The sequence below is a fragment of the Desmodus rotundus genome, chromosome 1 (genome assembly GCF_022682495.2).
Source record: "Desmodus rotundus isolate HL8 chromosome 1, HLdesRot8A.1, whole genome shotgun sequence".
Taxonomy (NCBI): Eukaryota; Metazoa; Chordata; class Mammalia; order Chiroptera; family Phyllostomidae; genus Desmodus; species Desmodus rotundus.
In genome coordinates, this window is record NC_071387.1 from 28,628,289 (window position 1) to 28,652,999 (window position 24,711).

The following is a 24,711-nucleotide window of genomic DNA, read 5'->3' on the forward strand; positions in this document are numbered from 1 at the left end:
GACTCAGAACCTGCCCGAGTCACAGCCCAGCCGCTCTACCTCTGCTGTCCTGAGTGCTGAAAGGGCCTTGGGACAGGCCGTGAGGGAGGGAGGAATGACAGGTGTGGTCTCTGAGGACACTAGGCCACTGGAGTCTGACGTAAGAGCCAGAAGCCAGTTCAGGCCAGGGCTGCTCTAACGACGTGGCTCAGCCTCAGCTCTCCCAGCTGCCTCCCCTGGCTGACAAGCCAGACTCCTTTATTTACTTTTTTACTTTTTATTGAAGTAAAGATATGCATGCCTGAGTATATAGCTCAATGAATTTTCACAAACTAAACTCAACGGTGAAGCCAGCATCAAGATCAAGAAGCAGACCATTACTAGCATCCCATAAGTCCTTCCTACCCCTTCCAGCTGCTGTCTACACCCTCCTTTGGGGTAACCACGCCGACTTCTACCCGCACAGATAGTGCTGCACAGTGAGCACATGCGTCACCTGGGCCCTTGGTGAGGGCAGATTCTGGCTCAGTAGGTCTGGGGAGGCACGGCCTGCGATGCCGCATCTGTAACAAGCTCCCAGCTGACACCGAGGCTGCGTCCACAGACCACAGAGGAGCGAGGTCGAGACCAGATACCACACTTTATTAGTGTGTTTGTCTCTTGGAGACTGTCATGTAAGAGAATGGAAGCACTACAACATTGTCCCGTGAGCATGAACAGGGGGCAGGGGGGAGGAGAAGGGATGCAGAGCAGTCCCCTCCCAAGAGGTGGGGTTGCATGCTGGCCCTGAAGCAGCCGACCACCTGCTCACAGAAGGTGTAGGAATGGGCTTGGGGTGGGCAGCTGCTGGGAAGGGAGGGGCCGTGGGGACCCAGGCAGTGGGCTGGGGGTATGATGCCTTCTTCCAGCCCTCCTGGAGATGCCAGGGTTTTCTGACTCTGATCCAAAAGGTAAAGGCTCCCTGGGAACTCCCAGCTGGTCTCCCAGTACGTTCAAGTCTAGTAGGAATTACTGATACTTTCAGTCGAAAGGCCATAAATATCTCTGATATTTTTTGGCTGAGGGATTTTTTTTTGAGGCAGTTGAAAGATAACCTAATATAATCATGTGGTTTGGGGGCTGTTTTACATTGCGATGCCGTGTTTCTGTGGCTGGCTGTGGGGAAGGGCTTTGTGACGTGAGAAAGTGGTTGAAGGCCGGGCCGGGGATGCCCACACGGTTTGGTGGTGGCCTGGCCTGGCAGGTCAGACCAGCTGAGGGGGTGGCCACAGGGACTGGCACTGGGCCAGCTGCAGCTCCCTTCCTGAGCGCAGTGGCTCCCCACCCCTATCCCCTCTGTCCCCAGCTACCTAAGGCCTTCCGTTGTGAAGGGCTCTCTGGCTCCTAGACGCTCCAGCCCACAGGCAGATGATGTCCCCCTTTCCCGCACACCTTCAGGTGGGCCACTCCTGGCTCTTGTTTATAATTTATTCATTTATGTGATAACGTTTCCAAGGCAGCACTCTATGCCAGGGCCTGCAGGCACAGAGCTCGACCACAAAGATCGCGGCCCATGGAGAGCCGGCTGTGTAGACAGGAAGATGCAGGTAAACTAGTAACTCCCATTCAGCATGTTGTATGCCCTGATAGGGGAGGGAGTGAGGCCAAAGCAAAGGGACAAATCGGGGAAGACTTAGTATAGGGGACCCGCAGTATGAGCTGCAGTTATTTCTGAAAGTCCTTTTCCTTGCCCACAAATTTCACACCAACTGCGGTCACCACGGTACGCCCACCCTCTCCTTCCTCTCCTGCCCTAGCACCCACTCGTCCGCGTGGTCCACAGAGCTGCCTGGAGACGCGCGTCAGCCCCTACCAGCACACCCCCACACCTGCTGCCACCACCCATGCCAAGAAAGTCACCCTTGCAGAAAACCCCCCAACCTCCAGTGGCCAGGGCACCCGTGGGGTCACGGGGGGACGGAGAGACCCCTTCTCGCCCTCCGCGCTGTTCAGTCACCTGAGCCAAGGCCACCGAAGGCAGTGGCACACTCTGTACCCTGCATGGGAGCATTGGCCTCCAGTGTGCTGGGAGCTGAATTTCAGCCGGTGGCCTGGTAAGTTCTCTGGCTGGGAGGGCTGACGGGAAGGGCTTCTGTCAAAAAGGCTCCCACAGGAGTGCCTCTCAGCAATGCCTCTGTCCCAAGGGGAGGCCTTTCTCTGATGGGCCTGAGGTGGGGCCCTAAGATGCCCCACCGGCCCTGATGAGGGTCCCAGAATACCCCTGTTTGTGCCCAGACTCCCCCGTGGCTCCCTGAATCATTTCCCCAGAAAGGTTTTGCATACTCTGGACCCTATAGGCATTTTCTGTAGATCTTACTTAAAGGACCCTGGGCAAGACAAGGACTCCAGAGCTATTGACAGAGGGTGTTCTTCTGAGATTTACTGCCTTGGGACACACACCACATCTCTCCACCACCCCCTGCCCAGGAAGACAAGGCAGGCCCTAGACACCGCAGGCTGAAGCCAGGCCTCTCAGCTCCAGGCCAACCTCGTGTATAAGTCTGGAGCTTGCTTCTGGACAGTCTGGGTCTTCCTTCCTTGCCCTCTCGCTAGTGATTGCCTGGGGTGAGCAGTCAGAACGAGACAAAAGGCCTTTTTCAGAACCTTGGACAGTAGGAAAGCGGCTCCCCCCCCCCCAGCATCCCGCCAGCCTCCAGGGCTGCTTCGTCCCCTGCTGCCTGACTTCCTGGCCTGGGGCCCACAGGCCTCTGCCGTGATGGTGACAATGATGGTGACATGAGACCTGGAGCCTCCCCAGTCATCTGTCAGAACAGACCTGCCGGAGAAGCTGTGTCCATTTTCCTGCCGATCCCCAAAAGAGCATGAAAACCCTTCTCCCTGCCAGGCAGCTCTCCGAAAATCAATTGAACAAGCAGCTGAGCGCAAATGTTCCGGGCACAGATTTTCCCTTCCATTCGGAGATCTGCTCTAATTGTTTTTTCTTCTTTTTTTCGTAGTGGAGACTGTGATGGGCATTGCCCGCCCCCAGTTCCCCCTTCCCCTCCCGTGGATATGTGTTCAGAGCAGTGTGCAGAGGGGCCCAAGGGCTTTATGGCTGAGGAGAGACAAGGAAAGATGTTAACAGCAGAAGAGTAAATATGGTTAAGACTTCAGGAGAAAAAAGAAGTAGCCGTTTGTCTTGTGTTGATGCATCAGGAGAGACTTGCAGCAGTGGCAGCATATTAGAAACAGAATCATTAGAGCCCCTTGGAATCTTCTCATTTATTTGGCATCGGAGCGCCACACCGAAGGCAGACACCTGGGGCTCCATCAAACACACCTCCCTCAGTGGAGGCAACGCCTGACACCACCCTGATGGGGGCCTGCCAAGCTCTGCTTCAAGATGTGGAGTGACGGGGGGCCCAGTACCCCACAGACGGCCTATTTCTTTCAGGGAGAAGGAACCACGCAGGCCAGAACTGGGCCTCTTTTGCAATTGAATGCCCCAGTTCCCTCTGTGGTCTTTCTGCCCTGTACTTGCTCAGCTCCACTTGCCCATTTCTGGTGACAAAGAGCTCAATACCTCTTTATCTGGGCCATGCAGCCCGATCACCCCTCAGCGCTGGCTCCCGACATCTAACGCAGGCAGAGCAGGCTCTGGCACCTAGCAGCACCCTCTGGTGGGAGAGGCAGACAGGTGGTCATAGAGATGTCATCTCAGCGTGACCAGCACAGCAGAAACATGTGTGAGAGCGGCAGTCCCGAGGGGGAGGTGGCCATGACATCCCTACAAGGTCTGGGAGGGCTTCTCAGAGGAGGTGGCCTATGATTTAGATTTTGGAGGACAAATGAGAACTATGAAGGAGGTAAACAGAGGAGTGGCATTCTGAGTGGAGGGAAGAGCTGGTGGCAGGCCTGGCGACATGAGTCTGTGTGGTGTGTGCGGAACATTTAAGCAGCATGAGGTTGCTTGGGAGTGAAATGCCATGTGGGGAGTGGCAGGAGAGGTGTCAGGGGTGGTGGGGCCACACCCCTGCTGAGAATCTGGAATTTAACCTGAAGGATCCTTGGGTCAGTGACATGATGGCTTTAATCCTGGGGAGATTTGCTTAGCTTTGCATTGGAGAGCAGCCTTTTCCTCTCCCTCTCTCTCTCTCTCCACCCCCCGCCCCTCCCCTCTCTCAGATGAGCAGGAGCTGAGGGCAGAGGTGGGGAGACCGCCAGCTGGAGGCCCCTGCAGTGGTCCAGTGAGTGGTGTTAAAGAACACACACACAAAAATCAAACCTCGATTAAGAGCCTCAGCACTTCACATGTCTGCTTTCACCCAACCCTCGCAACCGCTCTGTGGAGTCAGAGGCATTACTGTTATCCCCACTTCGCAGATGAGGAAATCGAGACTCCCAGAGATTACAGGACCTGCCCGGGCTCACGTTGATAGCAAGTGGCAAAGCCAGGACTTGAACCCATGTCAGTCTGACTCCAGAGCCCTGCTCATAATGACCAATGTGGATGGTGCCATGGGAACAGAGAGGAGGGGCTCCTAACAAGAGACACGGGAGTAAGATGGCAGAGCCCCGGCAGAAGACAGAGCCAGCCTGTGGTTCATGGACAGAGGTGGGGTGGGGTTAAGGAAGCAAACACGGGTGTGGAGGCCCCCAGAGCCCAGACACTGCAGGGAGGGCCACTACTCAGAGGCCTGAAAGGGTGAAGAGGGGGTGTCTTCCTGAGCTCAGAGAGGACTGGGGCCCCATAAGGGGCCAGCTGTGGCAGAGAAGCAGCACAGACGCAGCAGCAGCTGGGAGCATATGCCCCGTCTTCTCCTCACACCCTCCAATCTCCTGATGGGGCCTTTCAGATCCAACCAGAGGGCAAGGGACCCCAGGGATGCAAGCCTATGTCCCCACCTCTGAGCACAGAGAAGGGCAAAGGACAGGCTGGAGGTGGGTGAGACAGAAGGAGGAGAGGGGATTGGGGACTGACCAGGAGAGTGAGAGTGGGGAGGATTTCTGGGGGACTTGCAGCACCTGACTGGGGTGACAGGTGGATAAGGGCACCCCTCCCTGGGTCGGGAAGAAATGGGGCTGCTCAGGGGAAGCTGATGGGCTCAGCTTTTGCTGTGGAGTGTGCAGGCTTTATGGGACTACTAAATGTCACCTAAACCTCCAGGGACAGTGGCATAGACAGGTCTGGAGTTCAGAAGAGAGACAGGAGCCAGGAAAGAGATAAGGGAGTTGTCAGCACAAGGAAGTGTCTGAAGCCCAGAAGTGAGGAGAGCCCTTCAATCTGCAGGGCCGAACCCTTGGGTCCATTTCCTTCTTACAGAGGTGGGGAGGGGAGTGGAGAGAGAAATAACACACCCCTCTGCAGGGCCTCCCCCGGGGCTGACCCTGCACAGAGCCAGCCCGGGGAGGGCGTCTCCGCGGGTCCCGCTCCTGCCCTCAGAGTCCCCCTCCAGCGTGGTCTCTTCATTGTCTGAAGAGCTGTTTCCAAATGGAATCATCTTGGGGAAGAATATATTACAGCTTTTATTTACTTTTTATGTAGAAAAAATGAAAGCAATTAAGCTTTCCTAATATTTACTACTTGGGCTGATTGCTCACAGGGGTGTCTGGTGGTCTTCATGCAGGAGTCTTCCCGGGAACAGAGAGGTCGGTCGATCCTTTACACCGGAGAGTGCTGGGGTGTTGTGGCGAGGGTCCCCAAGGCAGCCCCCAGTTCAGTAATCCCCTAGGAGGGTTCAGCCTGCAGTTGTACTCACAGCAATGATTTATTACATCGAAAGAACGTAAAGAAAGATCAGCAAAGGGAAAAGGTTCCAGGGGCAAAGTCTGGGGAAAACCAGATGTAAGCTTGCAAGAGCGCCCCCCCCACCTCCCCACCCCCCCCCCCCCCGGAGGAGTCACACAGGATGCACTTAACTCCCCAGCAAGGAACTGGGACAACACATGCAGAATGTTGTCTGCCAGGGACGCCTACTGGACACTCAGTGCCCCTCAGGGGTATTATGGTGGGGGGGTCCCTCTGCCTGACACATACCAAACGCCAGGCCCCGGCAGAAAGCAGGGTGTAGCATAAACTGTGTTGTTCCCATGGACAATTCAGGCACAGAGTCATTCTCACCTACCATTGAGGGAGTAGTGGGAACGCTCCCTGAATCCAGGTCTGCAGACAGCAGCTTCGGGGCGGCCTTGCCTGCAGGCCTTCCCAAGCACACAGTCTGCCGAGCCCGGACTCCGGTTGGCCCAGGAAATCCTCGGCCCTTCTCAGCTTCCAGTTTATGGCAGGATATTGCTGTTTCCAGATGCCAGATTACATTTATATTATTGAGTTGTAACTAACTTAACTCATTTATATTACTGCGTCTTAATGAATTTAGCCCTCACAAAATAGACAAGTGGCCTGGAAATGATTACTTAAAAAAAAAAAGTCAAAGCAAATACAATAATGCTGAGCACATTGGAGCAACACTTCTATGTGAAATAAGAGATCTTTGTCAGGGGCATTATTTTCACGGGATGAGGTGAAAATAATGATAATACTTCACCTTTCACTGTCCTTCTAAAGTTTCCACCTTCTGTGTATGTTCATGTTGAAAATTGTTTTTCTGGTAGGAGAACGTCATCAAAAATGCGTGAGAGCCATTGGACTAACAGTCGTGGCCACCTGTTGGCCTTGAAAGGGTGTTTCGATCACTCCGGAGAGTGTTCTCAGGCCCCTCCCCACCCAGGGTGCCCTGTCCCTTTGACAGCTGACTCCTGGGTGAGGATGAACCTGACCTAGGCTCAGCAGATCAGCAGACTCCGTGTGCAGAGGTGGGAGCACAATGTGGGGGAGACGGGGCTGGACAGGGGCCAGGCGTGCAGGTCCAGGCTCAGCTCTGGCTGGAGCTTGTGGCCTGGTTGAGAGAAATACGCATATTCTAAGTGCTGAGTCTCGGCTTCTTTATCTGCAAAGCACTTTTCTCACTCAGCTGGTGGCTCCATAAACATCACCCTGGTTTTTGTTGTTTTGTCTCTTTGTTTGCTTTCATCAGATATGCTTAGCCTCTGGTCCAATAGTACGGTCTCCGACCTACAGTGGTTCGGACTTAGGATTTTTCCACTCTACGATGGTACAGAAGCAATCCACGTTCAATAGAGACCTACTGCAAATTTTGAAATTTGACCTTTTCCTGGGCTGATGCTATGAGGTCCGATACTCTCTCGTGATGCTGGGCAGCAGCAGCGAGATGATTTTGCCCAATGGTAGGCTAATGTGAGTGTCCTGAGTACATTTAAGGGAGGCTAGGCTAAACGATAGGTTGGGTGTTTTAAATATATTTTTGGCTTACGATATTTTTAACTTACTATGGGTTTATCAGGACATAACCCATTGCATAAGTGGAAGAGCATCTGTACTTATGAATGAGCCTAAGAAGGAATGAACAAATGCATGAATGAGATGCAACTCTGACAGCCTGGGAATGTACAATCTGGTCATTGAATGAGCTCAAGTCTAAATGTGCAATGATTGTTCCTTCCTCTCTCCGTTCTGTTTACTTTTCTTGCATACTCGCATTGTAATGTGGCTAATAATGTGGCCATCCTATGCCTTCCTAAGGGACTGTGATTCCTTCTTGCCTAATTTCTCCTCGTTTTTGAAATTAAAAAGAGAGAGAGAGAGAGAGGATAAGTGCCCACCTGTACCTCATCAGCATTCACATCTCACATGCCCACATTTCTGAACAATAACTATAATGCCGTTGTCCTTCCTGGGCCCAGGGGTCAGCCTGGCAGTCTACCCAGCCTGTTTCTGTTTTCACAAATTAAGTAGAAAGGGGAAATGTGTTGTCTGTGAAGGCTGGAGAGCCAAGTTTCTAGAAAGGCAGAGTGAGGGGACTCCATGAAGGGACTCGGCCGGGCCATTTCTGGGAACTCCCAGACCTGGACTGGGCAAACCTGCTGCATCCCATCCCTCTGGACACCGAGAGCCTGGCTGCTCTCCTCCAGCCTGGCTATCTTCCTCTCTCACCACATCCATCTTTTTGCTGTGTTCAGCTGAGGCAGGTGGGGACTTCTGAGAGGAAATCCAGCTCAACAGAGCTGAGGAAAGGCAAAGGAGAAAGCAAAGCCTAGAACTGGAGTTCACAGAGTATGCGGGGGTTTTTTTTGTCCCAGGGAGCAGGAGGCCCCAGTGGCACACCGCCCAGGGCCAGGCTGTGATGTGGGGCCCAGGCTGGAGCGAGGCATGTCCTGGGTATTGGAGGGCATCCAGTCCAGCTGGTGAGGGTGACGTCTGGAGAGGCCAGGATCTGGCCAGGATGGCGGAGCAGGCAGGGAATGGGCATCTAGGAGGCTCCCACACCTTAACCCATGGTAGCTGCCCTTCCCCACCTGCAGGGATCCAAGCTGTTGGCTCCTACCAGGGCTGGCAGTGCCCATCAGCCACCAGCCCAGGGCTGAGGGTCAGCGTACATCTTTGTCCTGGGAATAGGCAAGAGCCAGCCACGGTCCAGTGTGGGCTCAGGGCCAGGCTGGCCTGGCTCGCACTGAGAAACCAGACTGCTGAGCTGAGGTCACACAGCACAGTAGGAGCCAAGCGGCCTAACCATGGTGGTGGGGGCGGGGGTGGAGAGGGGGTCGATCGGGCACAATAGAGGCAGCATCTGCTCCTCTTTTTCTCCAAATGCCTGAGGCAACAGGCCCCTGGGGGGAATGTGAAGGTCATAGCCCTTTTCCTCTGACCTTCCTCCCTAACTGAGCAGCCCCTCCTGGCGGCCTGGAGCTGGCCTGGGTGCACCTGCCAGTGGGGTGCGACCCCAGGCCAACTCTGGCCGCATCCTGCCCTGCTCTAGCAGGTTTGCTGAGCACCTGAGAAGCCCATAGCAGGCTCACCCACCCACCCAGTCTCAGCCCCTGTGGCTCTGAGCCTTCCTCCAGCCCCACCCACAACCCAGGACCCAGGAGCCCCATAGAAGAGGTTCTTGGGGCCACCTGGGCTCCTGTAGAACCCTGGGCTCTGTCTCTTCCAGGTGAAGAGACAGAGAAGTCAGCGATTATGTTCCCCACATGGAAGGCACTCGCAAAGTGAACGAAAGAGGGAAGGCCAGAGGGCTCTTCTGTCACCCTCAGTGCCTGACCCCTCAGGGGCCCTCCATGCCTCTCCCCATGGCTGGCTTCCTTGGGGGCCCACCGAAGGCAGGATTTGAATCTCCAATGCCTCTGTGCCCAGGGCCCTGGGTCGGGCAAGTTGCTGATGGAACTAAATGTCTCGCAGCCGAAATGTGATGGAAAGACTCTAGGTGCTAGTAAGACTCTCCAATACGCAGTGTCTGTCCTCATCCTCTAGGGTCCCCGTGTTGGGACACTCCCCTAATTGACAAGCTTGGTCCACCTGGAAGATATTCATGCGTGTGCTTTCTCATGGCCTCTAGGTCAGGACCTGGATTCTCACCGTGGGCTACACGACCGCCTTCGGGGCCATGTTTGCGAAGACATGGAGGGTCCACGCCATCTTCAAAAACGTGAAAATGAAGAAGAAGGTAATCACCCCTTCTGCCTCAGGGTGTCTGCAGACTTCATGTAGCGTTTATTTAACAAATATTGATAAAGTGCCTACTATGTGCCAGACACTGGGCTGTTGGCTGGGGATTCAAGATAAACACAATCCCCTGCCCTGCCCCACCCTCCCTACACATCAGCCACCTGGGGAAACCAGACAGCTAACAAAGGTCTCCAACACAGTAAGAAGGGCTGATCGGGGACCTAGGGTGTGGGGAGGGGTGTACTGGGGTACAGGCACTCGGGGAAGGCTTCATGTAGGAAGTGTCACCTTGCTGAGACCTGGAGGGTGAGTGGCAGTTAGCCAGGCAGAGGCTAAGGTGTTTTCGAGCTCAGTAGAGGGAACTGTGTGCAGAGGCCTGGGGAGGGAGGGGTGTGTTCATGTCGCTGGCTGGGACACAGGGTTTGTGGGGACAGGGTGCAGGAGGAGGCCCCATGGGAAGGCAGGAGCCAGGGGAAGGAATCTGAGCATTAACTTTTGGGCACGGGGAATCCTTGAAAGAGGGGAGTGACGCAGGGCCGGGACCTGATTTAATCGTCCCTTGTTCAGAGAGGACTTCTGCCTTCACGTGAGAAGAAAGCATTTGCCACCGTGTGGTTGGGTGTACCCAGCACGTGGACTAATTTGACTCTTAGGATGTGTCTGAGACAAACCTTCTCCATCGCTGTCCTTTTAACTCCTCCAGTGGTGCTTGCTCTTCCTCCCTTGCTCCTAGATAAAATTTGGAAAAGTCTCGTGACTTTGAAGGTCCTCTGGTCAGCAACGAATATGTGGAGTCCATCATAATATCCAAAGCCTCAAACTGCATTCAAAGGCACAGCTTCTCCCTCCCCCAGCTTAGGCTGGTGGCAGGCCTGCCATCTGCCCTGGGAGAGGGGATGCAGGTGGGCTGTTCCTCTCTTTTGCCAGCCTGAGATTTTTCCCCATGACCCCATTCCCAAGGCTCCTGAATCCTCCAGAGTTGGAGCTTGGAGTAGTGGGCGGGGCAGGAAGGACCTTACTTGCTCTGCTTGCCAGTGGCTGGCATTGGGCTTGCTGGGCCTGGCGGGGGTTAGGCAGGCCCTTCAGACTCTCCTGAGTGTTCCTGTGGGTTTCTCAAAGCCCCTGTTACTAGAACTCTCTCCAGCAGTGCCCTTGACACAGGTGAAATGCTCTGCCATTTGGCCATTTGTGGCTTCTTCCTCCACCCCTGAGCCTCTGGCAGTTCCCCACTCCTGGGCTCACCCCACCCCCCAGCTTGTCCTGTGCAGGGCCACCCAGCCTGCCCTTGCTCTGTGGGCCACGTCTGCTCTGCAGGAGGCATTCCCGCATCCTTTGCTCCTACACTCTCAAGGATTTCAGGTTGATCCCACTGTTTCAGCCGCCCCTCTTTTTGGCCCTGCCCCCACCCGACGGGCAGCTGGCCAGCCTGTCATCCCCTTGTAGGCTTCTCAGAAGACAGTCAGGCACCAGTTCCTGGGGTCCCCCAGGCTATAGGGACCCCTCTCAGTCAAGCTCCCTGAGTGTTCTTCTTAGAGTCTTTCTCAATTCCCTCTCTTGATTTGAGGTCAAGGAGGAACCACCCCCACCCCACCCCCCATCCTCTCACCTGGGGGTGGGATCTCGTCACATCCTGACACCCCTTTCCAAACTCCTCTTCCGGATTCAGCCCCACCTGCCACCACACACACCCTCTTTTACACCCCCGCTTTGGGTGAAGCCTGTTTCCAGGCATCTCTGCAGGTCCTGCGCTGCGGTCCATCCCTCTTTGGAACGTGGGGCCTGTTGTGGCGATTCTTCACCCCAAACTTGCGTTTCCCATCCAGTTCCTGGCTTGTGAGCCCAGGCACCTGTGGCAGACAGCAGGCGTGCCCAAGGCAGTGGGCCTGGCAGGCAAAGCCAGAGAGCGGGCATCCACTGACCTGCCGTGGGACTTTGAGTGCTTCATCTTTCAGGTTCTCTGTTTCCTGGTCTATAAAACGGGACACATGGAACCAGTATTGTTTCCCAAGCTGTGATTCTGCCTGGCACCTCACACTCGTCATCCTCACCACCCGCCTCTTTCACTGCCAGGGCTGCTTAGAAGCCGCCCTTCAAATTGGGGTGGGGGTATCTGCTCTTCTCTGCCCCCTGCCCCAGGCTGAGCTACCTTTTAGGAAAGCTGCAGCCCGCTTTTAGAGGAAGGAAAGAGCCCCATTTGGCCACCACTGCCTGTGTGCGCCTGTAGGGCCCCTTCCCTCACTGGGCTTCAGCAGCATTTGTGACAGCTTCCCTCTGTCTGTAAGATACAAAACTTGGTGCCCATCCTTCTCAGCTCTGGCTGCACGTTACAAGAAGTTACCCAGCCCAGGCCAGCTGAAACCAAACTGGGCATCAGGAGTTTTGGGACTTTCCCAGGGGATACCAATAGGCAGCCAGGATGGAAGACCTCTGGGCTGGACCAAGGCTACACAGAGCAAGGGCTGGACCAGCTGCAGCAGCGCCATCAGCATCATCTAGGAGCCTGTTAGAAATGCAGGTGCTCAGCCCCCACCCCCTACCCCCGCCCCAGCCCTAAGAATCCTGGTTGGAGCCCAGGAGCATGTTGCTCAGCAGCCCTTCCCAGAGATGCTGATGCAAGCCAAAGTATGAGAGGCACCAAGGGACTTCGGGGGCTCTTCTGCTCTGTGGCTCTGGTTAGAGAGAGGCTCTGCCACTTATGACAACTCCATCCTGGCTTTGAAGAATCGCAGTGTTGATTCCTCTGTGCCTGTATATGATTCATCCATGTTGTGACCTGTAATAAAGAACCAGCCTTTATGTCCCGTTACTCACGTGATCAGTGAGCAAGAGCACTATGATTGTCTGGCAACAATCGACACACCACGTCAAGGAGACTGTAGGGGTTCAGTGGTGTGACAGCTCCCCAGAGACAGAGCTGTGATGTGGCCACACCCCGCTGCAGGCCCGAGCCCAGGGCTCCTGCTGCTCCTCTGGGGGGCTGCAGTATCACATTTTGCCCCTACATGTTGTTTTCAGGCATGTAAACAGAATCACTAATTGTCAAAACCCAAGTAACAATAGCCAAACAGCCACCATTTGTTGAGCATCTCATCTGTGCCGGACACTCTAACTAGGTGCTCTCGTACATCTCATTCTACTCTTATACCAACTCTGCAGCTTAGGGCTCAGTGGTCCCAGTTTTAGAGGAGGAAGCGAGCCTTGCGATGTTATACAGCATGCCCAAGATCACTTTTGTCAAGAGCTGGGATTAGAATGAGGTCTTCTAAGTCCCAAACCCATATTCTTCCCTTAGCACCATACTTACATGAGCCTCCCCACTCCCTGTCTCCCTACACCTAGCCATTTTATAAATGAGGAACGCAGAATGAGAGAGAGAAGTGATTTACCCAGGATCACATAGATACCAAGAGTTGCAGCCAGGACTCCAGCCCAGGTCCATGTAGTCCCAAATCCTGTCTTTCCACTGCCCTGTGCTACCTCCGACTTCATACTTGAGCCTTACAATTGGAAAGACTTTATCACATTTATCAAGTTTAAGGCCAGCTGGGCGGCATGGGTGCCTTCCCATTCAGGCAGCTGCAGAAAGGTGCTGCATTCCCTTGAGACTCAAGGGAAGTCTCCTCCCCCTGCTGTGACTCACTGACTGTGGCTCCACCCCGTGTTTCTCAGCAATTTCCCTTCAATGTGCCACTTCTTGTCTGGTATACACTGCACGACCCCAACAGACCCAAAGTTTTGTGTACTGGAGTACAAGGTATTCCACACTCCTGAACCTCACGAGCTCTCAGGAAGAGACCAGGAGAAAATGGGAGCAAGTTCAAGGTCACTGCTTCCTGGAAGTAAGACATTGGGAAGAGTAGTCAGCCTTTAGTATCATGAGAAAGCCTTGGCAGAAAAGATGGGATCTGGAGATGCTGGCACTTACTGGGATGGGGGTGGGGGTGGGGGGTGTGGGGGGTGGGGAGGGAGGGGACTGAGAGGCAAAAGATGGATGGACAGGAGGCTGCCCAGTGTTTGTGGCCTCGGCATCCTCCTGTCCATCCTGGCAGTCACTGCTCTGCATCGAGCCTCCTCCCTGCTCACCAGGCTACTGCCCCAGCTTCTAACTGGTCTCCCACCTCAGGCTCCTGCCTCGGGTCCACCCCTCGGTGTTGCACATTGCTCCCATCACACCAATGCTTAAAGATGCTTACACCTCCAGCGGACTCTCGTGAGGCCCCATTATATGTCATGCAAGCTCTCCCCCTCCAGCCAGCCCAGTCTGCAGTCACCCCCAACCCACCCCACTCACCCAACCACGCACAAAGCCTCCAACAGGAAGAGCTGGGTGTTTCAGACAAAAGAACCATCACCAACAAAAGCCCGAAGGGTGAAAAACGCAGCTCAGCTGCCGAGTAAGGAGAGGTTAAGTAAGCATAATGGTGTGCACATGGTGTTTGGGAGTGGTTGAGCACTTGGCCGGATTTATCCTGTGAGTCATAGGGAGTCACAGAGGACTCTAGAACCAGGGGTGACATGCACTAGGCCCTCTCCTCAGCTGCCATCCCGGGGGATCTCCCCACTCTGATGTTGCCCCGCTGCTTCCTCTGCCTGACGTCCCCTCCCCAACAGCCCCCAATGGCCTCCAGTTCCTCCTCTGTGAAACTACTTCCTCTTCCTCTTATAATCACCCATGACAGGTCCGTCTCTCCTGCTGACCCTGGAGGGCAGCACTAGAGTCTGTCCATCTCTGTCGCCAGTGCCCGGCACAGAGCTGGCACGAGTGAGCACTCTAGGCCGGTCTCCCTAGATCATCATCCATCAGCCAGTGCTTATGGAGTGCTGCTCCTATGCGTGGCTTGGACAGGTGCTAAGAATAGCAGAAGCCAAGCTGCGCAGGGCTCACCGTGTAGTAGGAAGACAGATGTGAGTCAAATTGTCACACATATAGTGTGAAGTGGCTACTCACAGGGACACGAGGGTAGGAGGGTGCTGGCACAAAGGTTGGGGAAAGACCCTCCAGGGTCAGGCACAGTGCAGGCAAATGCTTGGGGGCTCAAACTGCCCGGTCAAGGGCATTGCCCTCTCAGCCTGTCCTCCAAGTCCTAAGCTCTGAGGGTGTTTCTTCCTTTTGCCCCAACTTCTCAAGGCTGGCCGGGAGTTGCTTAGCTCCCGAGAGGGCGCAGGTCAGCTGGGTTGATGCAAAGCGTCAGTGGTTCACTAGATACTTCTGGAAAATATCAAAGAAGGGGCTCTGCCAGTGCCCGCCCCCAGATAAAGTGGTTTTGGTGGGTTGGAGCTCTTTGGCACCAACTCAGAAACACTGCTTCCTGTTCTTTCCACAGTTCAGCTGCAGAGAGGCCCCTTGAGTCTCTGTTTCTAGTTTAAAAATGGCTCTAATCATTAAAAGCCAGACCTGGTGATATTTCTTAAGCTTCTGCCTCAATTTTGTTTATTTTTCTATAATCCTTTCTAGAACTACTTCATCACACTAGCTTTTATTGGGAGGAGGGGGATTATAAACACGCAGTGAGTGAGACACCAGTTAGCTTTGGCACTGACAGCATTTGTCCCCAGGCCAGTCCCTACCAGACAGACAGGAAGTGGGGTGGGAATTTCACAGTGTAATAAAGACATCCTAGGCTGCAAAGACGGGTGGAAGCTATATTTCTTCCTTTTATAGTCCTTCATCTCAGTTCAATCCATCAAACTCCCCATGGCGTGCTAGGCCTTGCTAGGTACGGAGGGTACACAACTAAATGTTTACTGAGGAGGGCCGATGTGTGCACAACTTCGTGCGATGCCTGGTCGGTGCTGCAAATATGGGAGGGCACGGAATCCGGAGATAGGAGGAACTTGGTTCAAATCGGGGCTTCACCACTTAGTAGCAATATCATACTGAGCTAGTTTCTTAACCCTGCACTAGCCTCAGTTTCTTCATCCACAAAATGGGAATAATAGTATGTGTCTTCATGTAAGAAATGATGTGTGCAAAGTGTCAACCCAGAGGCAGGCACAGAGTGAGTGTTCATTAAATGACAGCTGTTCTTTTTGTTGTTGATGTTCGCACTGCTATCCCTGCTCCTGATAAGTGTGTGAACGGTGCTATTGGAGAAATTAGTTCTGCTGTAGGAGTGAGAGAGGGCTTCGTGGAGGAGGTGACAATGGATCTGGGTCTTTAGGGACGATTAGGAGTTTGCCAGACTGAAAGGACAGAGTGTTTCAGCAGAAGAACCAGCCCAGGAAAAGGAGTGGGAGGCAAGGGTCACAGCAGGACCGCAGACTAGGAGCTGTCGGACTTACCTAACACACGCACGCACGCACGCACGCACGCACGCACGCACGCACCGGCGAGAGGGGGAGGAGCTTGGCTGATTTATCCTATCAATTCTCCAGCTGAAGGTGACCCGGTTTTCAGTTTCTGCCTGGGAAGCTGTCTCTCACACCCCCCACGCCCTGCTCTTGCCCTCTCTGCAGATCATCAAGGACCAGAAACTGCTTGTGATCGTCGGGGGCATGCTGCTCATTGACCTGTGCATCCTGATTTGCTGGCAGGCCGTGGACCCCCTGAGGAGGACGGTGGAGAGCTACAGCATGGAGGTAAGCGCCGGCCACCAGCAGGAGGGAGGCCTGCGGGACGCTGCTCCCAGACACACGGGGACAGAGGCAACCCCGTCTGCTCGGCTGGCCAGGGTGCACTTCGTGAGAAGATATGAAGGTAGTCACGGGGGAAATCATCACAGGTCCACGTGGGCCACATGCTCCATCAGGAGCACCTCATTATTTCTGCTCCCTTCCATCTGAGGCCTCCATCATTTCAGGAAGGCCGGATATAAGGTCTTCACTCCTGGGTGGGAGAGGGGGGTTGGTGTCTAGGTGTACTCATATATCCAGAATGAAGGGGAAAATGGGGCTGCTTAAATGAGTATACTTGCTACACGTTGTAGAAATCCTCACTTACAGGATCTATCGATTGGGCCATTTTTATTCTCTTCTGTAAAATAAGTTCCCTGATGAGTGCCGCTCGGGAATGAGCATGCTGAGAGCTCCTTTGTGTTACTGTATGATTTTCAAAGTGATATACAATAGATTTATTTTCACACATTTGTCATCAGAAATTTGTTGTTAAATTTTTTTAAATGTTACATAAAAGCATTATTAAGTATCTATTAGAATAATCTTGCATTCATTGCACTGAGGGGAGGGGAATAACCTTGCCCTCCCCTCAGTGATCTTCCTAGGATGTCCCAGAGGAGGGAAGTTCAAGGTAGGGAATTTGTATTTTCGTCGATTTTCCCTTTGAACAGTTAAACGTGCCTTTGTTGGAGGGAGCTGGCTGGCCGGGGTTTGCTGTGTTATGGTTTCCCTATGGTGCAGCAAGTTCTAGTGAGAAAACTGGAATCTTCTCCAGTTCTCCCAATTGTTATGGAAATATTTTTGTGGATTTTAGTGTGAATTCTTCAGCTAAACTGGAAATGGTCATTTTATGCATTGGGGATAGTTTATATCCTTCTAGACAAGAAGGTTTTCCAGCAAATAAGATGCCCAGACTCATTTGTCTGGAGACGGGGACAGGGATTACTCAGCCCGGTAAGGAATGATACAGCCAGAGCAGTGGCCCAGGGCGCAGTTTCTGACAGCGGGGACTTAGGAAGGAGATTTAGGGCTTGCGCCTTCATCTCACTGCCTTAAGTGTATGTCCTGGGAGGAAGCAGACCCAACAGGCCCAGACAGAGCCAGCGCTGGCTGTGCCCCTGGATCAAGGGAGCAGGCCCTCAGCTGAGGTCACTTGGGTAGACAGGCTGTTTCCAGAGGGGAGGTGATATCTGGTTACCATTCACCTGCACAGGAGGCAAAGGAGCCACCCTACCCCCCAGTCCATCCCGAGGGAATTCCTCACCCACCACCAGGATTTGGAGATCCAGTCAGGGTGTCCACGTGAGGAAGAGCTGAGCCGCCATTGGCTCACTGGGCCCCCCCGGCTAGTGGGTGAGGACAATCTCAAGCAGTAACACTGATGGTAGTAATAACTATGGTGGTGACGATAGCTAGCTTTGGGGGTTAACTCACTGGGTCCTCACAATGACTCCGGAAGAGGTGCGACCTCATTTTAATGATGGGGAAACAGAAGCCCAGAGAGGTTATACACCTTACCCAGGATTACCCAGCAGGTCAGTGGCAACACCACTAACTTCTCTCTCACCTACTGCCCTACCTTGCCTTTCAATGCATGACGGTGCTTTGCGCTTTTTAGGTGTTTTCATAGACCTCTGGTGACTGGCCACAGGTCCGTGAAGTGGGTAGGGCGGGACAGGGAAGTGTTTCCATGTGCTACAGATGAGGACTCAAATTAGAGTCATGGGCCGTCAGAGGGCCCAGGACGGAGAAAGGTTAGAAAGGCCATTGTCAAACAGAGCCCCTGGGAAGACCTGAAGCAGGGGCAGGTGGACAGAAACCAGACCCAGCTGGCTTGATGCCAAGCCCAAGGGCAGGCAAGTAGACAGGATGCTGCTACCTCCATTCAAGGTTAAGGTGGGGGCAGAGTATTCACTAGGGGTTTCCCAGGCTCTGGCTGTGGTGGGGGGAGGCTGTAGAGCTGGAGTCACCCTGAGTCAGCAGACTCCAGAAATGGACTTCAGGAAGCCTGACCCCTTGGACCATTTAAAGGAGATCGGTCTTGTGGAGTCTGACTCATGGACATGATGGTTTACTATCAACACCTTCCTTCTTTCCTTCCTTTCTGTAAGAAGTTCTATGCACAGGGCCCTGGCCCTTGCCAGACCTTCCAGGGCAATGGTTCTCAAACTGAGGAGCTGCAGGGTGCCATGGAAATGCTTCCCTGTGCAGATGAGGAAACTGAGTCCAAAACGGGGGGTCCAGCCTGGGGCATCCAGACCTTCCAAGGCGGGGCCAGAGGGAAGCTGGCCCTGGCTTTCAACCCAGATGCTGTCTCCGTGTTTCCCTCCAGGTGTCTGCTGAGGTTGCTCTCTAAACCTTTCTGGACTGCTCCTCTTTTTCTCTTAGTTTAGGGTTGCCCTGTCACTGTTGCCATGGTAGCAGAACCCCTTGATCAGCCGACCCACAGGCCTGTCAGTTCCCACCAAACAGTGCTAAGCCGTCAGTCGCTTTCTGCCACCCACAGCGTGGCAGTTGGACAGTGTGCCCAGGGATGAGGTGTCCTCAATTCTCCTCGAGGGGCTGTTTTTCCTAGGACCCCCAGCGAGAGAGAAAGTCTGCACTTGGGGGAGAGGTACTCAAAGATCGACCCTCACTACCTCAGATGGCTTACGTTGTTCTGGATATCCGAACGCTTCAGGATTCCAGTCACAGGCCTTGCTCTGTGTTTCATTTTCAAGCCTGTTCCCATGCTTCCCTCCTTCTGGAACCTTCTCTGACAAGTAACTGAACTTCAGTACCAGGCCCCCGTGTTACCTCTATAGGGATGTGTCCCTAAGTGCCTCAGCTCCACCTGATTTTCAAGCCTGCTCTTATCTGCTCCAGTCCCTAGCACCCTGAACATTGCTCTGTGGGATGCTTAGCCTGCTGTTCGTCTGTGCTGAGTGCCTCCCTGACTGGCCCCACCCACCCCCACTGGACCACTCGCTTCTTTGGGACAGGGCGACGTCCAAGCAATCTCCCTCACAGCCCAGCCCAGCAGCCCCGAGTGCATCTTCTGTCTTCCACTGCGGAGATGGAAGTGAGCGCAGCCGCCATGGCCTTTGATGTCATGGCGCCCACAGGCCAGGGGGGTCTGATAGACAGTAACCTGCAGACAAACAAGCATAATTATTTTAGGTCACATAGATTCTAATAAAGAAACAGAATGGAGGGTTGGAGAATAACAGGAAGGACCGGCGGAGGTGATTCTCCCAGTGAAAGTGCACACAAGTGTCGGGGGCACGAAAATCCGATTCTGAAGTCCTGCTGGAGGTTCCCGCTGCCACAGCCTCATTCATTCTTACCTAACGACCACTTACATAGCTGTGTTACGCGCTGGGTACGCTTTCTCTCAGTCTATGTCTTGTCTTTTCATTCTCTCAACATTGTCTTTTGCAGAGCAGAGTTGTTAAATTTTAATTAAGTCCAACTTACCAATTATTTCTTTCATGGATCATGCTTTTGGTGTTGCATCTAAAAATCCATTGCCAAATCCAAAGTCACCTAGATTTTCTCCTATTATCTTCTACAAGTTTTGTAGTTTTACCTTTTACTTTAGGTCTCTAAGCCATTTTGAGCTAATTTTTGAGAAAGGTAGAAGGTCAGCGTCTAGATTCATTTTTATGCACATAAATGCTTAGCTGATTCAGCACTATTTGTCAAAAATATTGGGTTGGCCAAAAAGTTCACTTGTTTTTTCCGTAAGATGGCTCTAATAGCACTTAGTTGTCATTCGAAACAATTTTGTTAGATTGTGTTGTGACAGCTGTCATATCAGCGTGCATTTTATAACTTATCCAAATTGGTGAATTTTTGTGTAGCCATTTCAATATTGAAGATGGAAGAAAATACACAACATTTTCAGCATATTACGCTTTATTATTTCAAGAAAGGTAGAAACACAACCAAAACACAAAAGAAAAAAAAAAGATTAGTGTACAGAGAAGGTGCTATGACTGATCGAACGTGTCAAAAGTGGTTTGCGAAGTTGCGTGCTGGAGATTTCTCACTGGGCCATGCTCCACAGTCGGGTAGACCAGTCGAAGTTGACAGCAATCAAATCAAGACATTAACTGAGAACAGTCATGTGGGAGCTAACCGACACACTCAAAGTAACCAAATCAATAAAGTTGTTGGTGAAAATGAAAAACATCTTTTATTTTACAGAAAGAAACCATACGAGCTTTTTGGGTAACCCGACGCGACCCTTCTCATTGGGCTGCCTTTGCATCTCCGTCGTAGATCAGTTGACTGCGTCTTCATGGGTCACTTTTCTGGGGTCTTTGCTCTGTTTCACTGATACCGCACTGTCTCGATTACTGTAGTTTTATAGTCAGTCTTGAAGGTGAAGAGTGTCAGAGCCCTCTGACTTTGTTCTTCAACGTTGTGTCGGCTATTCTTAGCCTTTGCCTCTTCATATAAACTCTAGAATCCGTTTGTTGATATCCACAAAGCAGCTTGCTTTTTGATTGGGATTGCATCGAATCTCAGTAGACCAAGCTGGGAGGAAAGACATCTTAACAGTGCTGTATTGAGTCTTCCTAGCCATGAACATCAAATGCCTTTCCATTTAGATAGATCTACTTTGATTCATTTCATCGGAGTTTTGTAGATTTCCTCGCATCGATCTTATACACATTTTGTTAGATTTATACCTAAGTAATTTTGGTTTCGGTGCTGATAGAAATGGCATTATGTTTTTAAGTTCAAATTCCAGTTGCTCATTTCTGGTATATAGGAAAGCAATTGACATTTGTATATGAAGCTACTGTTCCCTGCAACCTTGTTGTAATTGCTTGCTAGTTCCTGGAGGGTTCTTCTTGGTTCTTTGGGACTGTCTACATAGACCATCATCTGCAAACAATTTTATGTCTTCCTTCCCAATCTGTATACCTTTTATTTCCTTTCTTGTCTCATTTTTGTATTAGCTAGGACTCCCGGGACCATGTTGAATAGCAGTGGTAGGAAGGACATCCTTGCCTTGTTTCCAATTTTAGGGAAAGCATCTAATTTCTCACTATTAAGCATGAAGTCAGTATCTCATTTTTCCTTAAAGACCATACATATATATAAAATAGCTTTGCCAGCCAAAGCCAAGGGTGCCTTTGGGGAAGTGACAGGAAGAGCAAAGACGGTGCAAGCAGAGCCGGGTTGTTAGGGACCTTGTGTGCTAAGCAGAGAAGTTAAAACTTCAAAATTAAAGACAATTAATCAGGGAAGGGACGTGATCAGATTTTCGCTGGCTGCGGGGTAGGAACAGATGGGGAGTGAGGCAGGAGGCCCAGAGATAGTTTTTACAGTCACCCAGGCAGGAGCTGATGGCACCTTAAAGCAGGGCCGTTGCAATGGGAACAAAGAGAAGTAGGTGGATTTGAGAGATGGTAAGTAAGCAGGCGTGACGAGGTTTGGTGAATGACGGACACCGAGGGGGAGGGACAGGGAGGCAGCAAGGGCAATGCCCAGATCTCTGACTAATTGTTGGTTGTTGGATCTCTTCACTGAGGCAGGGTGCAGAACAAGGAGTGGGTTTGAGAGGGAACAGGAGGGGTTCATCTCTGAGCAGAGGGGCTTGGAAGATTGAGCACAGGGTCCTAGAGCACAGGGGAGCAGTTCGTCCACAAGGTAGAGACTTGGGGGAGGGGTAGTTAGCACACTGAGGATGGGAGCTGAGGGGATGAGTGTGGTCCCCCAGAGAGAGGTACAGTGAGAAGTGAAGATGTCCTGACTAGAGCCCTAGGGACCATTAAGTGGTGATGGGGACAAGGGGAGAAGCCAGGGAAGGGAACTTTATAGTGGTGTCAGAAAGGAAGGAGGTAGCTGGGAGGGGGGGCCATCCGTGGGCAGGGGCACGGGAGAGAGAACAGTCCATGCACTAGGGAAATTTGAAGGAGGAAGGAGAAGCCTCCAGAGACAAATGCCCTGGACCAAGGTGGGGACTGACAGGTGCCCCACGCATGGCTTGGCCCCAGGCTGGTGCTTGGCGCTCCTTCATTGCACCTGAGCCTGTCCTTCCTTTGCTTTACAGAGTCTAATGAGAAGGTTGGATGTGTCTGCATTTCATGTGTAGCAGGTGGGGATAAATCTGCCAAGCGTGTTAAAAGTTTTAAAATATAATTTGTTTCTTGAGAAAAAAAATTCTCCTTTCTTGAACACCTCCTCTGCTGGTGGCAACAGTGAGGAGGTGTTTAACATACAGGTCTGGAGTTCAGCAAGAGGTGTGGGCTGGAGATGGGAACTTGGATGCTGCTGGCAGAGATGAGATTAAAAGCCTTTTGGGGAGAGTGGGGAGGCAGGGGCCGTATAGACAGAGAACAGAAAGGGGACCAAGGGCGCTTCAGTCACACCAGTGCTTGGGGATCGAGGAGGTAGGAGGGAAACAGCAAAGAAGACCAGTAAGGAGAGCCACAGAGATAAGAAGGAAATTAGATGAGTTTGGTGTCTAGGAAACCAAATGAAGAAAGTGTTTCAAGAAGAAAGTTTTGATGAAGTGTGTCAAATGCTGTTTTTAGATCAAGTAAGATGAAAACCAAGAATTGACACTGTGTTCAAGTGTGCATACACACACACCCATCTGGGACTTGTTTTTTTCTTTCAAAGGAAAATAATTTGAGTTAATTTCCCCAAAACTAAAAGCAGTGCATCTGCTGGTGTGAAGACAGCCTGTGAATCGAAGTGGAAGGGTGTTTTTTTCCCCCCAGGCCTGCCTTCTAGACCAGGCCACCTCCTACCTCTCCACTTGACCATTCTGAAATGATGTTGAAACGGAAAGAAACTGGTGGACAGCACTCTAGGTCGCTGAACACCGCACACCCAGGAGAGCCACAGGGCAGCCGCTGGGGCAGCCGCTGAGGCAGCCTGCCCTCCCTGACGCCTTCCCCCACCTGCTTCCCAAGCAGGCTGCAAAAGAGACGGGATTTTGTGCAGCGCGCTCACCCACGGGAGCCCTGTGCGGTGATCACTCACAGCAATGGCAGAAGGCTGTCTCCACAGGCTGCCAAGCAGCCTACATCCAGGATTCCCTGCACTCCGGCTCTGCGGCTGTCTGGCCGTTCGGGCAGTCATCACGTTGAGGGCAATTTGGGACCGAGGAGTATTCCAAACTTCCCTCCACATCCTGTGCTGTTACCATCCTTTTTTGTGGAAGTAAATGGGGGCTTTGGAAGTCATGGACTGCACTTGGCTTTGAACTGCTGGCTTATTCCTGTTGTTTCTATGGAAACATATTGGAAGAGACAAATATATAGGGTTGTAAATAAGTTTAACTCTTATCTTCTAACTCCCCCTACAGTTGCTCTAAAAAATCCAAAAGCAGACACTTTCTAGAAACATCTGGAGTTTTATAAAGCTTGTTCAAGCCCCATCTCCCACTGTTCCTTCTGAAGTGAAGAGATTGTCAGAATGGCCAGGGAGGGACAAGTACTGAAGGTCAAGATCCGCTCCGCTCTGTGGGCCACAGCCGGCAGCCCGAGGCTTTGATGCTGAGGGTCACATTCCAGATGGTGGCTCACCACTGCCAGCCCTGGACAGTGGGACAGGTCTTTGTCATTCATAGTCATCCATGGGGTCCTGGGTGGCCAGGATGGGGCCCCGGCCAGCTGCAGACCAAGTTCCAGGCAGGGTGGTGGGACTTGGCGAGGACCTCCAGTGGGTCTGTTAGCTGAGCGCCACCCTGGTAGCTTGATGACCTCCTTTGAGGAAAGGGCTGCGCCATCTGAAGTTCTGGTCATACCCTTCTCCTGTTTAAAATTCTCCCGGGTCCTGGGGGAGGAAGCACACGCGCAGCAGCTCAGGTGGCCCACGAGGATCTGGCCCCCTTCCCCTCCCCAGCCTCATCTCTCAGCCCCCTTCCTCGCTCCTTGTGCTCAGCCGGCCTGAGCTGCTGCATTTCACAGCATCATGCTGTCCCTTCCTCCAGGCCTTTGTGCGTGCTGTCCCCTCTACCCAGAACACCCTCCTTCCCTCCCAACAGGCCGTCTTCATGCAAAAAATTCCTACTTGACCTTCAAGAGGCAGCTCAGAAGCATCTTCTCCAGAAGGCTTCGGACCTATAGGCTGCCTTGGGTGCATCTGCCTAGGCCCCCACCTCACCCTGTTTGCCCCCTCATCTGGCCACACCTCTGGTAATTACCTGTCCGTGCACCTGGCCCCCCTAGTCCACGACCTCAAAGGCCAAGGCCATTTGTGTGTCCCCAGCACCCACTGACAAGGCCTGGCTCAGAGTACGTGCTCAGTAAATATTTATTGAGTAAATTGTTCCCTCCGCCTGGAACTCTCTCCCCATGCCGCCATATGTCCAACTTCGACCCATCTGTCTGGGCCCATTCAGCCGATTCTTCAAGAATGGTCTCCGCCGAGTTGCGGTTCAGGTTGATATTACCGCCCTCACCTTTTCTCGAGGGCCCACTTATGGGGCTAAAGCTGCCAATTGAAGAATGATTCATCATCTTCTACAAAGGACTGTTGTTCGGGTTGTGACTTAGTGCCCCTGAAATAAAGGTCCGCAAGATAAATCCTGGCGGAACGGAGCACCAGGAAATGGGCTGCGCACTCCCCGTGAACTCGTGTGTCCTTCCTGCCTGCCTGCAGTCGGGCAG

General features: G+C 52.6%; 1 protein-coding gene across 1 annotated transcript in view; it reads left to right on the plus strand.

Moving 5' to 3' along the window:
* The window catches only part of GABBR2 (gamma-aminobutyric acid type B receptor subunit 2), a 330,217-nt gene that overhangs the window by 259,947 nt on the left and 45,559 nt on the right, over positions 1-24,711 (plus strand). Inside the window, exons 12-13 of the mRNA XM_053922306.1 lie at positions 9,372-9,479; positions 15,938-16,060. Of these exons, the coding sequence (XP_053778281.1) occupies positions 9,372-9,479; positions 15,938-16,060 (231 nt within the window). The remainder of the gene's footprint in view (positions 1-9,371; positions 9,480-15,937; positions 16,061-24,711) is intronic.